The sequence below is a fragment of the Capsicum annuum genome, chromosome 3 (genome assembly GCF_002878395.1).
Source record: "Capsicum annuum cultivar UCD-10X-F1 chromosome 3, UCD10Xv1.1, whole genome shotgun sequence".
Classification (NCBI taxonomy): Eukaryota; Viridiplantae; Streptophyta; class Magnoliopsida; order Solanales; family Solanaceae; genus Capsicum; species Capsicum annuum.
Window position 1 is genome coordinate 15,546,852 of NC_061113.1, and position 15,675 is coordinate 15,562,526.

Here is a 15,675-nt window from a genome sequence, read left to right on the forward strand (position 1 = left end):
TGAATTATTTGTCACACTTTGTTCTTTATTACTCAGCTTTCCAAGTATTTTCTTCTCTACTTTTAGGAAAATGCGAATTAACATCTTTTCAAAATATTAGTTGGTGCACCAAAAGAGTGGTTACAAATCCAAATAAACAAGTAAAGGATGGATAAGAACAATATCTTCTTCTCTTTTGACTTAATTAACACTGATGATTATAAAGGGCAGCCCGGTGTACTAAAGTTATCGCTATGCACGGTGTCTGGGAAAGGGCCCCACTATAAGGGTGTATCGTACGCAGTCTTACCTTGCATTTCTGCTAGAGGTTGTTTCCAAGGCTTGAACCCGTGACCTCCTGGTCACATGGCAGCAACTGATGGTTATATGAAATAAAAACTCATCGACTACTTGTTGAATTATGACATCTTACTACAACAATAACATATCCACTGATACGTGGATGGGGGGGGGGGTTGAGATAGGTAGGTATATGCAAATTTTTTCAATACCACATGGAGGTACTGTTTTTGAAAAATCCTCGCTCAAATATAGCAAATTCAATTCACGTTATCCAACAAAAAATACCTCTTGTCACGTTGAGTGATTTCTTGATTAAGCCCCAGATAGATTTATCTTTTAAGTAATCATATTTAGCTCTATGTTAGCTTAATTACACTATAAACAAAACCCTTTGTCAAGTAATCATATTTAGCTCTCTGTTAGCTTAATTACACTATAAACAAAACCCTTTGTCCTATTGGAGAACATATCTAAGCTAATCTTTATGATTTCTATCACCAAAACTGTGACATTGCTACATTGACTCAAATGTGGTCATTCAAACACCCTTTGTTCAAAAATTATATCGTGCACATAGAAAATAATATTTTTAAAGATCAAAATAGACTAAAGTTTTGAGCAGTATTCTCAATAAAAATTTTAACTTTTGTTATCGATGATAATTCTGGATTAAATTAAACATGTCTTGAAACTTATTGATGGTGTTTCACCTCTAAGTGTCACTTGTAAAATTGAAAAGAAAAATTCATGATGTTTCTTTTTTTAGCCTAGTTCATTGATCTATTGCAAAATCTTGAATTATTTGCCACACTTGTTCTCTATTACATAGCTTTCCAATTATTTTATTGTATACTTTTAGGAAAATACGAATTAACATCTTTCCAAAATATGCTAATCCAAGCAAAGGAAGTAAAGGATGAATAAAAAAAAATTATCCTTCTCTTTTGACTTAGTTAACACTTACGACTGAAATATGAGAAAGAATTTTCAACTATAGATTGAATTATGACATCTTAATTGTTACATTTGAAGTTGAACTAGAGAAAAAAAAGCTCAACATAATGTTTTTTTTTTTTTTACCCAGTAATAATTGGTTGATCTGTTTTGAATAGCTTAATCAAAGGTCTCAATTTCAAGTTCTGAATATGAAAAATCCTTAATAAGAAATATTTTTTTTAATGTATTCTAAGTGGGATAAATTTGAACTAGTCAGATTCTAATACGAATACCAAGCATCCTACAAAAATAGTAAAAAAAAAAAAAAAGGAAAAGAAGAAGAAAATATGCTATAAAGAGTGGATAAATTATTTTAAGTATAGTAAAAAATGTTCTTCCAAATCTTGTAGTAGTAAATAAAGTAACAAAAACTAGTGTTAGGGGTTAATTGATTCCCTCTTTTGTTTTTGGATTTAGATTGGGTGTTTGCTTGAGTCCATTCATTTGTGTATATTCTTTTTTTCTTTTTTCTGTTTTTGTCAAAGGTGGTTCAACAATGACCCACAATTGGCACTTTGACTGGGACACACAAAGAATATTTAGAAATTATGTTTGTTCCAAAATGATGTACTGGGGATATCATTTGGTCTATGGTATTTCTTATGTGTAATTTATATTCCCAAAATCTATTTTATATATATATATATTTATTTATTTGATATTCAAAATTTATTGACTTAATGATTTCAAATTTTATGATACCTCAAGGAATGGTGGATCGAATACCAATTTTACATATCATTTTTTATATTTAAAAAATTATCAAATCATAATATGAAATCTCATATCAAACTTTTGAAGAATTTGAGATTGCATCTCATCTCATGAGATAAAATCAATACTAAATCATATATTCAAACATTAATTTTATTCATGTCTTTAAATTATAAAATGAAATTACATGTATAAATATTTATTAAGAAACAAAAATATTTCATCCCATTCTAATACATCATAAAGTGAAATCATCTTTTTTTTTTCTCATATTTAATCATTGATTCATTTCATAATTTTAAATCACAAAATAATGGCATATCCAAACGAATGGAACCAAAAAATCTCATTCCTGCTAGTGCACGGGTGGGCGATATTATCGAGAAGGAAATGAAATTGACAAGAATTGAAATGTGTGACAGTAAAAGCAGACAGACAAACTAGGATAACTTTCGATATCTCCCATCCGACGTGCACTGTCTTTTTTAAGGATCAGAAGTGCCCACGTTGCTCTAATCTTAGCCCTCCATTAGTCACGTCAATCTGTCAGAAACTGTTCCAATGATGATATGGTTTCCACGTGCGGCTCTGTAACGTTATCTTTCATTTCAGTTCAAATCAATTCCTCCTTCCATTTCGTTTTTTCAATACTATCCTCAATATTAAATAACTAAACAAAACATATTTACTCAAATTTATATTTCAAAACATAATTAATAAGTCTATTTGATAAAATAAAGCTCTAATAAATGATTTCTTAAAAAAAGTATGTCAACATTCAAAGACGAAGAACAAATCGACGAAAAACAATGAAAAATGACACAGATCAATGAAACCTTCTAGAGAGAGAAAGAAGAGAGAAGGGAGAGCATTTTCATTATTTGAAAAAGAATAAAATGAAGTTCGCTCCTAAAAATATCTTGTGCCCATGCTTATATACACTACATATGGGTCGGGTCATAATAAAGAAGAACAAATAAAAAATTATCGGACCTAATCCATTACATCAATGATAAAGAAAAAATAAGAATGGCCCAATTAGTCTCCAACACCTCCCCACAAGTTAGAGAGGGAGACAACTCCCAACTTGAGCAAGTGAGAATGATGTTGGACACCAGGCAAGCATTTTGTGAAGACATCAGCAAGCTGGGAAGAGCTGGAAGTATGTGACAGAGACATCAGACCATCAGCAACTTGGTGCGTACAAAATGACAATCCAACTCGATATGTTTGGTCCACTCATGAAATACGGGATTCCTGACAATGTGAATAGCAGCCTGATTGTCACAAATAAAAAAAAATTAGTTAGACCAGAAATATCAAAACCAGAGAGAAGTAGAATGAGCCAAGTAACCTCTGCAATTGCTTTACTCACTGCCAATACTCAGCCTCTGCAGAGGAAAGAAAAACAATAGCCTGCTTTTAGACTTCCAACCAATCAGATTATTATCCCAAAACACACAATAACCGCTAGCAGATCTGCGACTATCAGCACAAACACCTCAATCACTGTCACAATACACAGTAAGCGAGAGAGCAGGATCAGAGAAGAAAAAAATATCATGATCATGAGTACCCCTGAGATACCGAAGCAGATGCAAAGCTGCAGACATATGAGACATACAAGGATAATGCATAAACTGGCTGAGGTGTTGAACAACAAAAGAGATGTCAGGATGTGTGTGTGTGAGAAAATTAAATTTCCCAATCAAACATCGATATTCTTCAGGATTGGGAAGAGGATCAACATTATTAGCCTTGAGTTTAATGTTAAGTTCAAGAGGACAGATCACAGAAGAGCAAACCATGCTATTAAAAGAGTCCAAGAGGTCATGAACAAACTTCCTTTGGTGAAGTAAAACATCTGGGTCAGTATATAACACTTCAATACCCAAAAAATAATTGAGGATGCCCAAGTCTTTGATCCGAAAAGATGAGTGAAGATAGGACTTGAGATCAACAATCTCATTTAAATCACAACCAGTTAAGATAATGTCATCAACATAGATGGCAAGAATAACAAGGGAGTCACCAGAACCCCTTTTTGAATAAAGAATAGTCATTAAGAGAATATGTATACCCGCGAGAACATAAAGCATGAGACAACTTGATATACCACTGTCTTGAAGCCTGTCGTAAGCCATAAAGTGACTTTTGTAAGAGATCAAAAGCATTGCTCTTTGCACCCACCTAGCCTGTCGTAAGTCATAAAGTGACTTTTGTACGAGACCAAAAGCATTGCTCTTTGCACCCATGAGGTGGGTCCAAGTGGCTCTAGAAAAGTCATCAACAATGATTAAGAAGTACCTAGCCCCATCATAAGTAGGAGAGTGATATGGACCTCAAGTATCAATGTGAATTAATTGGAAGGGCATAGTGAACTTTATTAAACTATCAGGAAAGAGAAGCCTTGTTTGTCTAGCTAAAGGGCAAACAGGACAAGAAAAAGACTGTTTCTGAGATATAAGAGACTGTATTTCTGGAATGTGTTTCATTCTAGAGAAAGGAATATGACCAAGTCTATAATGTCAAAAAATATTAATTTTATTAATGGATTCATGCATAACAGAAACAGAATTTGCTACATCAGATGAAGATTTACAAGAGTCAAACATAATAGGACTAGAATAAGAAGAAAAAAAACCAGCAGTAGAACTGGAAGGCAACAGTAGTTTGTACAGGCCATTGTCTACCTTACCAAGAACCAGAGTCATCTTCTTAGAAGGGGCCTGTAAAACACACAATGTTCTGATAAAGTAAACAACTCCATTCATTTATTCAATTAATTTGCGGATAGAGATCAAATTATATTAAAAAGTAGGGATGTAAAGAACATTGTGTAAAGTGATGTGAGGAAACAAGGTTAAGGAACCTGTATTGGTAACCTTGACCTTGTACCCATTAGGAAGAGAAACAAGAATAGGAAAGCGCAAGGTCTGAATGTTGTGAAGTAGTTCTTTATGGGAGGTCATATAGTCAGAAGCCCAAAGTCTACAATCCACAAAAAATTAACTACTTGAGAGTGCAAATATGAGTTGAACACAATATTATCATCTACAAGCTTACCATCAAAACCAGCAGATGCCAGCATAGATGATGAAGAAGGAGTAGACTCAATTTCAGGTTGACAAATCTGAGCTTGTTGTAAGAGAGACAACAACTGAGTGTGTTGCTCAGCAGTCAAACCAGGGAATCCAGAAATAAAAGTAGAAGACACAGTAGAGTCTGGAGCACAATGTGCAACTTCCCCATATGCAACAACTTTCTTAGGACTCATGGACTTGGTAAACTTAAAATCGGGTGGGAAGCCATGCAATTTGGAGCACTTATCAATGCTATGGCCTGGTTTCTTACAATACTTGCAAATCGGATTGAAACTACTAGTGTTAAAATCAAAATTTATCCTGGATGAAAGAGTGAAGTTGTTCATAACAATCCCAGTATTGACGGATGAAGACCCAGAAGAAAAAGGCAATGAAAAATCAGTAGAGACTTGCCTTTGCCTCTCATCATTTAACAGTATACCATAGGCAGCATCAGCAGAGGATAGAGGTTTCGTGAGGAGAATATGACTCCTAACCTGGGCATATGTCTCATTTAGCCCTGGCAGAAACTGATATAATTTTTGCTCTTCCTCTTGATATGAGGCTTTGGCACCACAAGTGCAAGACCTAACTCGCTTAGTGGAGATGGATGAAATTTCATCCCAAAGCTGTTTGATTCGATTAAAATAGGAAGGAATGTCTTGAGAGCCTTGAGAAATATGCGCAAGCTCTTTTCTCAGCTCAAATAGTCTCGTACTATCAACTTTGACATACCTATCCTCAAGCTCACTCTAGACCTCACTAGCAAGCTCAGAGTACTCGACACTTCTACTGATTTCTTTACTCAGAGAATTAAGGAGCCATGACAATACTAAGTCATTGCATCTCTGTCATTATCTAGCTAAGGGGAAATCAGAGAAAGGATGCAGGGATCCACTGTTGATGAAATCTAGTTAATTACAAACAGAGAGAGCTACTAGGATGGTACGTCGCCAACTAGCGTACCCAGTTCCATCAAATGAAACAGAGACAAGGGATCCTTCCAAAATGTCAAAGGAATGAACATAAAAGGGATGACAAGGATAAGTGAAATCATCATTGTGAAAATCGATTCTAGGGAGTGTAGTAGCAGCACTAATAGAGGAAGGGGAAGGTGGAATTTCATCCATTGAAAACAGCAACTCAAGTGCAGACTAACAGAGTGTCACCACCAAAAAATCGATAACGAGAGAAACTCAAGCTTGTCCGCATACAACCCAGTAAGAATATGCCCAAAAAACAAGGGTGAAGAAGAATATCAGACAATTTTACGAACGAAAAGCGAAACAGTCTTCAAAAAAATTCAAAGGATGAAATCGATTCACCATCGTAGACATCAGTGCAGTTACAAAAATCCGCAAAAATTTGATCAACCACCAGTAATAAATCGAGAAAACCACCAGCAATAAATCGAGAAATGTCACTGCAAATCGATTCACCTCCGCAGACGTCGGTGCAGCTACAAAAATTCTCAAAAATCTGGTCAACTACCAGCAATAAATCGAGAAATTTCTCCGCTCAACCCAATACGATAATGCGAAGCAGATTTCGAACCATAGGGAATACCAGATCTACAGATGTTTGGCTCTGATACCATGTCAACATTCAAAGACGAAGAAGAAATCGACGAAAAACAATGGAAAATGACACAGATCAATGGAACCTTCTAGAGAGAGAAAGAAGAGAGAAGGGAGAGCATTTTCATTATTTGAAAAAGAAGAAAATAAAGTTCGTCCTGAAAATATTTTGTACTCATGCTTATATACAATAAATGTGGGCTGGGCCATAATAAAGAAGAACAAATAAAAAATTATTGGGCATAGTCCATTATATCAATGATAAAGGAAAAATAAGAATGACCCAATTAGTCTCCAACAGAGTGTCAAGTCAAAATGGATCAACTATTTTAAAATGGAGGAAGTAATTTACTGAAACTTTCGTTATCTATGAGAATGATAGCTTTTTAAGTTGTAGTGTTAATAATTTTTTTATCTATACATGAGACTGATAACTTTTTCAGTTGTAGTGTTAATAATTTTTGGATGTACTAAACTAGTTTTGAAATTTTAAGTAACTCTTTCGTATAATCAAAAACAAGTTAATCACAATTATAAATTTATTAAATTTCAAATATATATACATAGTGAATCTTTAAATATAATACGAGATTTTAACTAAATTATTAAGGTCTATCGATTTGATTCTAATTATCTAACATTGTAGACACTTTTTTTTTTAAAAAAAATCATTTGTCTTTTCACGAAGGATCAATAATGTTTCATTTACTTTTTAATATGAGTTGAACCCATATTTTATTAATTAATGATGGTGAAGTGCTCATCAACTTAAAAATTAACACTATTTGACAAGTGTTTAAGTAAGTTTTTTCATGAACTGGGGAAGGAACTTATCTTAATCGTTTGATTGAATAATTTTTTACTTTTAAGAACAATTACAAAAGCATTTTCACATATTTTATGGACAAGGTTGGTTTAAAATTTGCCCCATAATAGAAAGAGTGACGTTGGGTTAATTAGGACGATCCAGTCAGCTATGTAACACTTTTGACGAATTGATAAGCTTTTTTAAATATTAAAATTAAGAGTTTTTTTTCTCAAGCCGCTATGTCAATTAATTACTTTCTTCGTTTCAATATGTTTGTTCTGTTTTTCTTTTTAATTCTGTATATTTGAAGAGAATGGAATGTCCGTTATGCAATTTTCACAAGCAAGCACACCGTACTCATCGAAAGATTTAGGGATCGTTTAATTAAGAATATGTTATGATGAGATTAATTATTTTAAAATTAGCTATTTTAAAATGAGTTATCTCATATAATGAAATGAATTATCCCATCATGCATATAAGATAATTTATTCCATCACTAAAGTGTAAATTCAAAAATAAATAATTTCAAAACTAATTAATACCTCCAATCAAACCTAAAATAAAATAATTCTATATTTTATTTCGAAATTATTATACCTTATCATCACATAAATCAACCCCTTAAAAGTCGTTTGACAGAGCACATTGAAAAGAAGAATGTATGCATTAATTTTTATGTATTATTAGTACTTTATTTAATATATTTTTACAGTCGGACGGAAAATACGAGAAACAATATTTTTAGTGTATTACTCATGCAAACATTATTTAAACATTCTATTCAATATTAGGTTATGTATCACCAATATATGAAATTTATAGTCCTAGTAATGCAAGAATTTTACCATGTGTACTAGTACGATTAAAAACATTATTGTTCTTAAAAAAAATAAATCGCATTCTTTCTCTCATATTTATAATGAAAAGTATTTTTATAAATAAATCATGTTTTTAAGAAATTACGTAAATATACATCAAATAAATATCACATAAGAAATAATTTAACTAATAGAAACATAGTTACTGTCAACTTTATTAATATCTACACTATCAATACATCATATTCGGTACTATTTTTATAGGACAACCTTTTAAGAGATTGTTTTTCAGTTACACAGCATAAGGCAGAACAAGCCCAAATGAAAGAGGATGTTTTTAATAGATTGAATTTTCCTTCCTGTTTAGTTATTAGCTACTTTTACCTGTAAATAGATAAGATTTACTACTTAAAGATCTAGTTCTAGAGTCTAATAGAAATTAGTGATTGTGTATATATCAGTTGGTTGAATTAAAACTTTATAGTTTGACCAAGAAAAAAAATAATTAATAGCAGTTGTAAGTTCTAGATAAGATTTACCTCGACGGAAATAACATTGATGAACTATTAATGATGGTCAATTACTTCTTCTGTCCATTTTTATTTACTCATTATATTAAATATAATTATTTAATTTATTTATCTAATTTAACAAAATTAAAAAATAGCATATTAAAATAGACTGAGAGAGTACATATAGTATTGATTAATCAGTAGCAGTCAAAATCTAAAGTTTCAGATTACTATTAATAAGATTAGTATAATATTTCTTACATTTTATTTTTTTTATTTTAATTTATTTATTCAATCTATGAAATTAAGATAGATTTTTTTTTTACATGATTTATGCGAGAAAATTTAACTTGAAGCTGAGTTTAAGAAAGAAAGAAGAAAGTTTGACTATATATTGAATTTAAGAAAGAAAGAAGAATGTTTATAACTTGTGATTTAAAATAAATCATAAATATTTGTGTGACATAGATCATTAATCGATATTATTAAATAAATATTTTAAAATTAAAATATTACTAAATAAATATTAAAGTATTATATTTTAAACTGATTAAAAAAAATGAATCGAAGTTGAGAGTGTATTTTCAACACTACTCTTATCACGATTATTATTACTTCCTTTATTTCTTTTTAATTATTTCATTTTTTTAAAGTCCAATATAAATTTTACTCAATAATTTAAAATATATTTTTAATTAAATTTAAAAAATTATAATTAATAATAATTTTTATATATTTTTTAATATTTAAATTTTAATTTACAAAATTAATTTAATTTAACTTTAAAATTTAGCAAAATTAACTCATAAAAAATAATTAAAAATTAAAAAAATAAATAATCAAACAAAACTATCAAGTCAATATAGATGGAGTAAAATTAAATGAAAACAGTAAATAGAAGAGTAATTAATTATTAATCCAGCTCAAACATAAATATTTTAGCTCTTTCATCTTTGACCATTGACTCAATCTCTCTCTACCACCACGTGCTCTCCACGTGCCCCCCTATATATACATACGTTCTTCCCCGTATTCATACACTACACATCACCAATTCTTCTCTCCTCTTTCACACAAAATTTTCAATGTCAAACAACCACCGTACTTCCACCGCCGATCGCCGGAACCCTAGCCGCCTCCAACGGAGAGCTCCGGCGTCGATACAAATCAATCGGTCAACCGATTGGAATGTAGCTATACCGCTTTTGTCGCCGTTGATTACTTCTCCCGTTGATGATGAAGGTAATCTCAAATTTGCAATTAATAGGCTCGCCAATTCGAGTAATATCAACTCGAGTAACAATAGTAATAAGAAAGAGGAGGTGGTGAAGAAAGAGGTGGTGTTTAAGAAGTGGCAACATCCAGCGGCGCCGTTTTGTCATGAACCAGCAGCAGCAGCACCGCCGTTGATTCAGTTTGCTTGTAGTGGTGCAACGTCTAATAGAAGGTGAAATTTATTTATAGAAGATGTAGAAAGATCGATGATGAATCTTAGTACTAAAAGTTTAGATGTTGAAATAGACAGAGATCTCTGATTGATTGATGAAGCTTTTTCTATAAGCTAATTGTTGATAGTTTTTGAATTAGGTTGGACAACTTTGTATAATTTGAGATGGATTATTATTGACAAGTTATGAATACTAATTTGAAGGAAAAGTTGTGTCTCTTTCCCTATTTCTTTTTTTTTTCCATTGTTTTTCTTGTCACTTGGTGGTTTGAATCTACCAATCTTAGGATTAAGGGGTTGGTTGGTGTGAGGTATTTGATATAATAGTTTCGATATAATAGGATATTTTATGTCGTTTTGTTGGAGGTATGACTTAATTTCAAGATTATTTATGTTATATATTGAGATAACTAATTTCAGAATTAATTATTTTGAGATAACTCATTTTCAACTGAGCGACTCCTAAAAGTCTGGGAAGATAAAGTTGTCGTGAAGGTTACGAGTTCAACCAATTTGAATCTATAAATCTTAGGATCAATGGTCTTCAATGATAAAGTTGTCTTCTTATAATTAGAAGGTTATGAATTCAAGCAATTGAAATCCATAAATCTTAGGATTAATGGTCTTGGATGATAAAGTAGTTGTCACGTAATCAGAAATTTACGAGTGACTCTTTTAGTTCAGTTCTTTCTTCAGTGCGACTGAATCAGAAATTTAAAAATTCTCTTATAGTGATACAAGTACATTAGACTCTTTTAGTTCAGTTCTTCCTTCAATGTGCCGTAATCAGAAATTTATGAGTGAAAAATTGTCTCTTATAGTTTAATTTGCCGTAATCAGAAATTTACAAGTGAAAATACAAGTACATTAGACTCTTTTAGTTCAGTTCTTTCTTCAAATTGACGTAATAAAAAATTTACGAGTGAAAAATTGTCTCTTATAGTGATACAAGTACATTAGAGTAAAAAATTGTCTCTTATAGTGATACAAGTACATTAGACTCTTTTACTGCAGTTCTTCCTTCAATTTGACGTAATAAAAAATTTACGAGTGAAAATTGCCTTTTATAGTAATATAAGTACTTTATAATTTTTTAGTTCAGTTCTTTCCTTCAATTTGACATGCTATGAGAGCCTTAATACACCAAGCTGAGGTGATAAGTGTAGACGCACTACTGGAAATTACCCCTATGGCAACGAACTTTTTGGCGACGGTTAACAAAGCGTTGCAATAGGTGGTCTATTGCAACGCTTCCAAGCGTTGTCATAAATAATTGTTCTATTAGCTCTAATTTAACATTATAACCGTCGCATTTAACATTAAGCGTTGCAATAGATATATAAAATAAGCTATAGCAATACTTATTTTTTTTCCCTCCATCTTCACAAAATATTTTCTTAAGTCTCCAAAACAAAAACATTTTAATAAAACGTTTTCCCCAAAACTTAAGCTTAAATCGACTCCTAAATCTCTAAATCACTAAATTTTTCTCTAAATCGTTATCACACTTCTTCTCTAAACACTTCTTCTTCTTTAAATCACACTTCTTCGTCAAAACACTTCTTTAAATCGACAGATTAAGACCCTTTGAGACAACAATTTGAGATGGTTCTTTAACGTAGTAAGTTCATCAGGCAATGGTTCTGGAAAAGAAACAACAATTTCAGCTTCTTTATTTGGCCAAACTCAGTTGGAATTTCTCCTAATCATTTGTCAATTTCTTTTGCCCTAATCGTTAAAGCTAACTCGTTAAAGGATTGCCCTAATCGCTGAAGGTTCTGTGGAAGGGGATTTGCGTAACTCTGTGGGAGATTGGCTGACGAATTTTGAAGATTTTGCCGTAATTCTATGCGATTTTTGGGGATTTTGCTGTAGCTGTAACTAAACGATGCTTATTGTATAAGTAAGTACTCACCCTATTCCTTTTTCTTCTTTTAAAAGAGCCTGTGGTAGTTGGTTGAATTAGATGTTACTGATATTTGGGGATTTTGCTGTAGATGTTACTAATTTTTGGGGATTTTTCTGTAGATGTTACTATTTTGGAGATTTTGCTGTGGATGTTACTGATTTTGGGGATTTTGCTATGGATGTTACTGTTTTTTGGGGATTTTGCTGTAGATGTTACTGATTTTTGGGGATTTTACTGTAGCTTTGATTCCTTTTTTGTTAAATGTTTGATATTAGTGATAAAGTTGAGTCTTTTGGAACTGACTATGCTTGATATTGCTTCGACTTCTCTATTTTATGTGGCTGTATGAAATTATGTTAACAACGGAAAGCATTGTTATCGGCATTGGTACAATAGGTAATGTAAAAAAGGTTTTGATTGTATGTTGCTCGAAAATATTCGTTTTGGATCAGTTGTATCTAAATAGAGAAGAATTAATGCAAAAGATTTATATAATCAACCTGAGTTTTGGGATTTATGCTTCTGTTTAATACATTGGATGAGTGAAATTTTACGCTCTTAGTTCTTTCAAGATTTGTGCTTTTGTCTAATATCTACTACTACGATTATATTTCAGGCTTGCCACCACGTTACAGTGACTTTGTTAGGCAAATCACACCTGAATTGCCTCTTTTCTTGTACAACTACTCAGCTCATCAGTTTCACGGAGTTTTTGAGGTCTGTATCTCTACACTATTTGCATTACATGGTTGAATGTGAATGGATGTAATTTGTTCTAGACTACTATCTGTGTTGTTGGTAAAACGAATGTGGAGTCTTGTCATTTGGTTAATTTTTTTACAAAATTGAAAAGGTCACCGGTCTATCGGAAACCACCTCTCTACCTAAAAGGTAGGGGTAAGGTATATACATCCTATCCTCCCTAGACGCTACTTATGACATCCTAACCCGGTATGCAGTTATTTTTTCGTTTGAAACACAGTCAGGGATGGTTGTCACCTGTTTACAGAAATAATAGAGATGGACAGAGATCAGAATAGATTGTTTTGAAAAATTATTCAAACAGAAAAATTGTTTTGAAATGAATAGAGTGGTTTCAAATGATAAAAGAACTTTTGAATACATTGCGGTTGAAGAAGGCTTTATGTTGCTTTTTTCTGTAAAAGAAAACCTTCATATTGAAGTTTTAAAATGTCTTTATTCCTTCTTGTATAGCTCTCTTCTTTTAAACCTTCCTTCTATTATTTAAATTTTAATAATCTCCTCTTTTAGGATTAATTTTCTTTAAATCTTAAGAAAACTTGTTGAGCAAAATCACAATTAAGAAGTCAATATCAAGTTTATCCACAACTCTTGGCATTTTCTGTGTTGTATTATTCCCTAATAGTACTAGTTCCCTCCCTTGTGCCAGACTGTTGTATATAATGATGTCTCTACTGAACCTTCAAAGCGTCGTAGGCAGCAACAGCTCTGTAGAAGACGAAAATCCCAATCCATTAAGCGTCGTAGTACTAATCGAATTAGTCATTGCCAAAATGAAACCAGATACAACTAGTGCTTCCACTAAATCTGGAAACATTTCTGCTATCATTCCTCCATAACTGAACGCAATCACTATGCACTTCTCCACTCCCAGTTTCCTTAAACCTTTTCCCAAACACTCCGCTTGAAAAGTAAGTTATTAAACCCCCGAAGAAAAGTAAGTCAGATACATAAATGGAGTATTTTTTAGTTAATGCACCTATCTGAAATTGCCATGTGACGATTCCCTCACCAGCGAAGCCGTGGATTAGTACGACTACGGGTTTGTTCCGATCAGGTTTGATTGTGCATTCAGGGGAAATGGCACATTGATCGTTGGAGAAAGGAGTAGTGGTTGTGTTTTTCTTGGTTTTCTTTGCTTTGTATTATGGTTTCAGAAGGAATCCAAAAGCTCATAATGGTTCCTGGTTCTATTTGTATACTATGAGGTTTTATTCTAGCCAGTTTCATTAGGCCATGTAACAATGGCTTTTGTGTTGCTACCTATGTTGCTTGGATTCTTCAAAAATGTCGATGGGTGCGTATCGTATCCTCCAAATTTAGTGTATTTTTGAAGGATTCGATACGGATACGACAACATTTTTGAAGAGTCGGAGCAACTTAGGTTGCTACCAAGTTCACCATCTTTTAGTTTCTCGGTTATTTTTCTGGAATTGTTTATGAATTATGTGTGTATGGAGGAATCAAGGAATGAGGTGAAGTGGTGGAAGAAATGAGAGAAAAGGGGGATTATACTATTGCATGAGATTTAAGCTACAACAAATGAAGTATACATATTTTTAATAGTATGACTGTAATTTAGCTTGTTCTAATGGGCTCATCGATCGTTGTTTTTACCAACTTATCTATAAATTAAAATTTTATCCTATAGATTTTCCTATAATTAAGTGATATGATTGTGTAAATAATTTTCATATCATCAATGAGAGAAGTATAAACGCACAGGGAAATAAATAAATTAAGAACCTTTAATTTTTAATGACTAGATTAACTATAGAGAGGTTTAGGTCAAACCTACAAACACCATGACCCAATGGAAAGTTTCTCAACATGCTGGAGTGATACAAAGAGATCTCTTAACATCTTCTGGTCAGTCCTAAAATCACTTTCACGATTTTCATTATCATTTGTCATCCTAAAGAAATTTAGCTTAGTATCGACTAGAGCTTGTACATTACGAAGAATAGGTATTTTCTTATGAAAACATCCACTAATCTCCAGCGAAGTAACATTCCTAACCTTCTCCTGCTTAAGTATGTTGTAACTGAATGCAAAAAAAAAAAAAAAAACCTCAAATAGATAACAAATTGAACAGAGTAAGTATTTAACAAAAAAATGAAAAATAAAAGACAAGCAGAAAGAAATACAAAGCAGCAGAAACATATATTTCCTAAAGCAAACTTGTTATCCAAAAAGCAAAGAAAGATATATTTTTGCTGACTAAGTATGTAGATAACTGCTGCAGCAATAGAAATAGGATTTCTCCTGCAAGATTTATATAACAAGTAAATGCTTTCGATCCATTAGTTTCAAGCAGGTGGGTTGCCCGGCATAGGAATAACTGCTGCAGCAATCAAAATGTATCTTATTTGATTGGTAGTTTTTTCCTCCTCGTTAGCTCAACATGTGTATATATTTTATTCAAATTGATCTATTTAGTGGAGATCCAGGATTCTCATGTGTATATATTTGATATTGCAGCTATCTTCTTGTAAAAAATAGAAGTTACAATTTTGTTATTTTTTACAATTTATTTTTTTCTAGTAAATTTTGGATGTTTGAACTTTAAAATTTGAAGTATGTCTCCAATTAGTTTGGATTAAGCGGTTCAATATGACAATGGACATTAAAGTAACTTGTCAAACTCACATCTCTCATACTCTTGAAGATAATTCTCATTATTTGTGAGCCAGAAGAAAAGATCACTGGAATTTTGTTCAATGGTTGGAGTTATCACTGGAATTTTGTTCAAATGAAGTGTTTC

At 32.2% G+C, this 15,675-nt stretch overlaps 1 protein-coding gene across 1 annotated transcript; it reads left to right on the plus strand.

The window, feature by feature from the left end:
- Positions 1-9,695: 9,695 nt before the first annotated feature.
- On the plus strand, positions 9,696-14,987 carry LOC107866620 (uncharacterized protein At4g14450, chloroplastic-like). Its single transcript, XM_016712650.2, has 3 exons — positions 9,696-10,240; positions 11,996-12,143; positions 12,766-14,987. The coding sequence occupies exons 1-2, from the start codon at positions 9,879-9,881 to the stop codon at positions 12,123-12,125; spliced, it is 492 nt and encodes a 163-aa protein (XP_016568136.2). The 5' UTR covers positions 9,696-9,878; the 3' UTR covers positions 12,126-12,143; positions 12,766-14,987.
- The last annotated feature ends 688 nt before the right edge of the window (positions 14,988-15,675 follow it).

What these genes read in the sequence shown, in the direction of transcription:
- LOC107866620 (XM_016712650.2), top strand. Translation starts at nt 9,879, where the DNA reads ATGTCAAACAACCACCGTACTTCCACCGCCGATCGCCGGAACCCTAGC. An exon ending in GGTGCAACGTCTAATAGAAG is followed by an intron (nt 10,241 to 11,995) that starts GTGAAATTTATT and finishes AACTCGTTAAAG; the next exon opens with GATTGCCCTAATCGCTGAAG.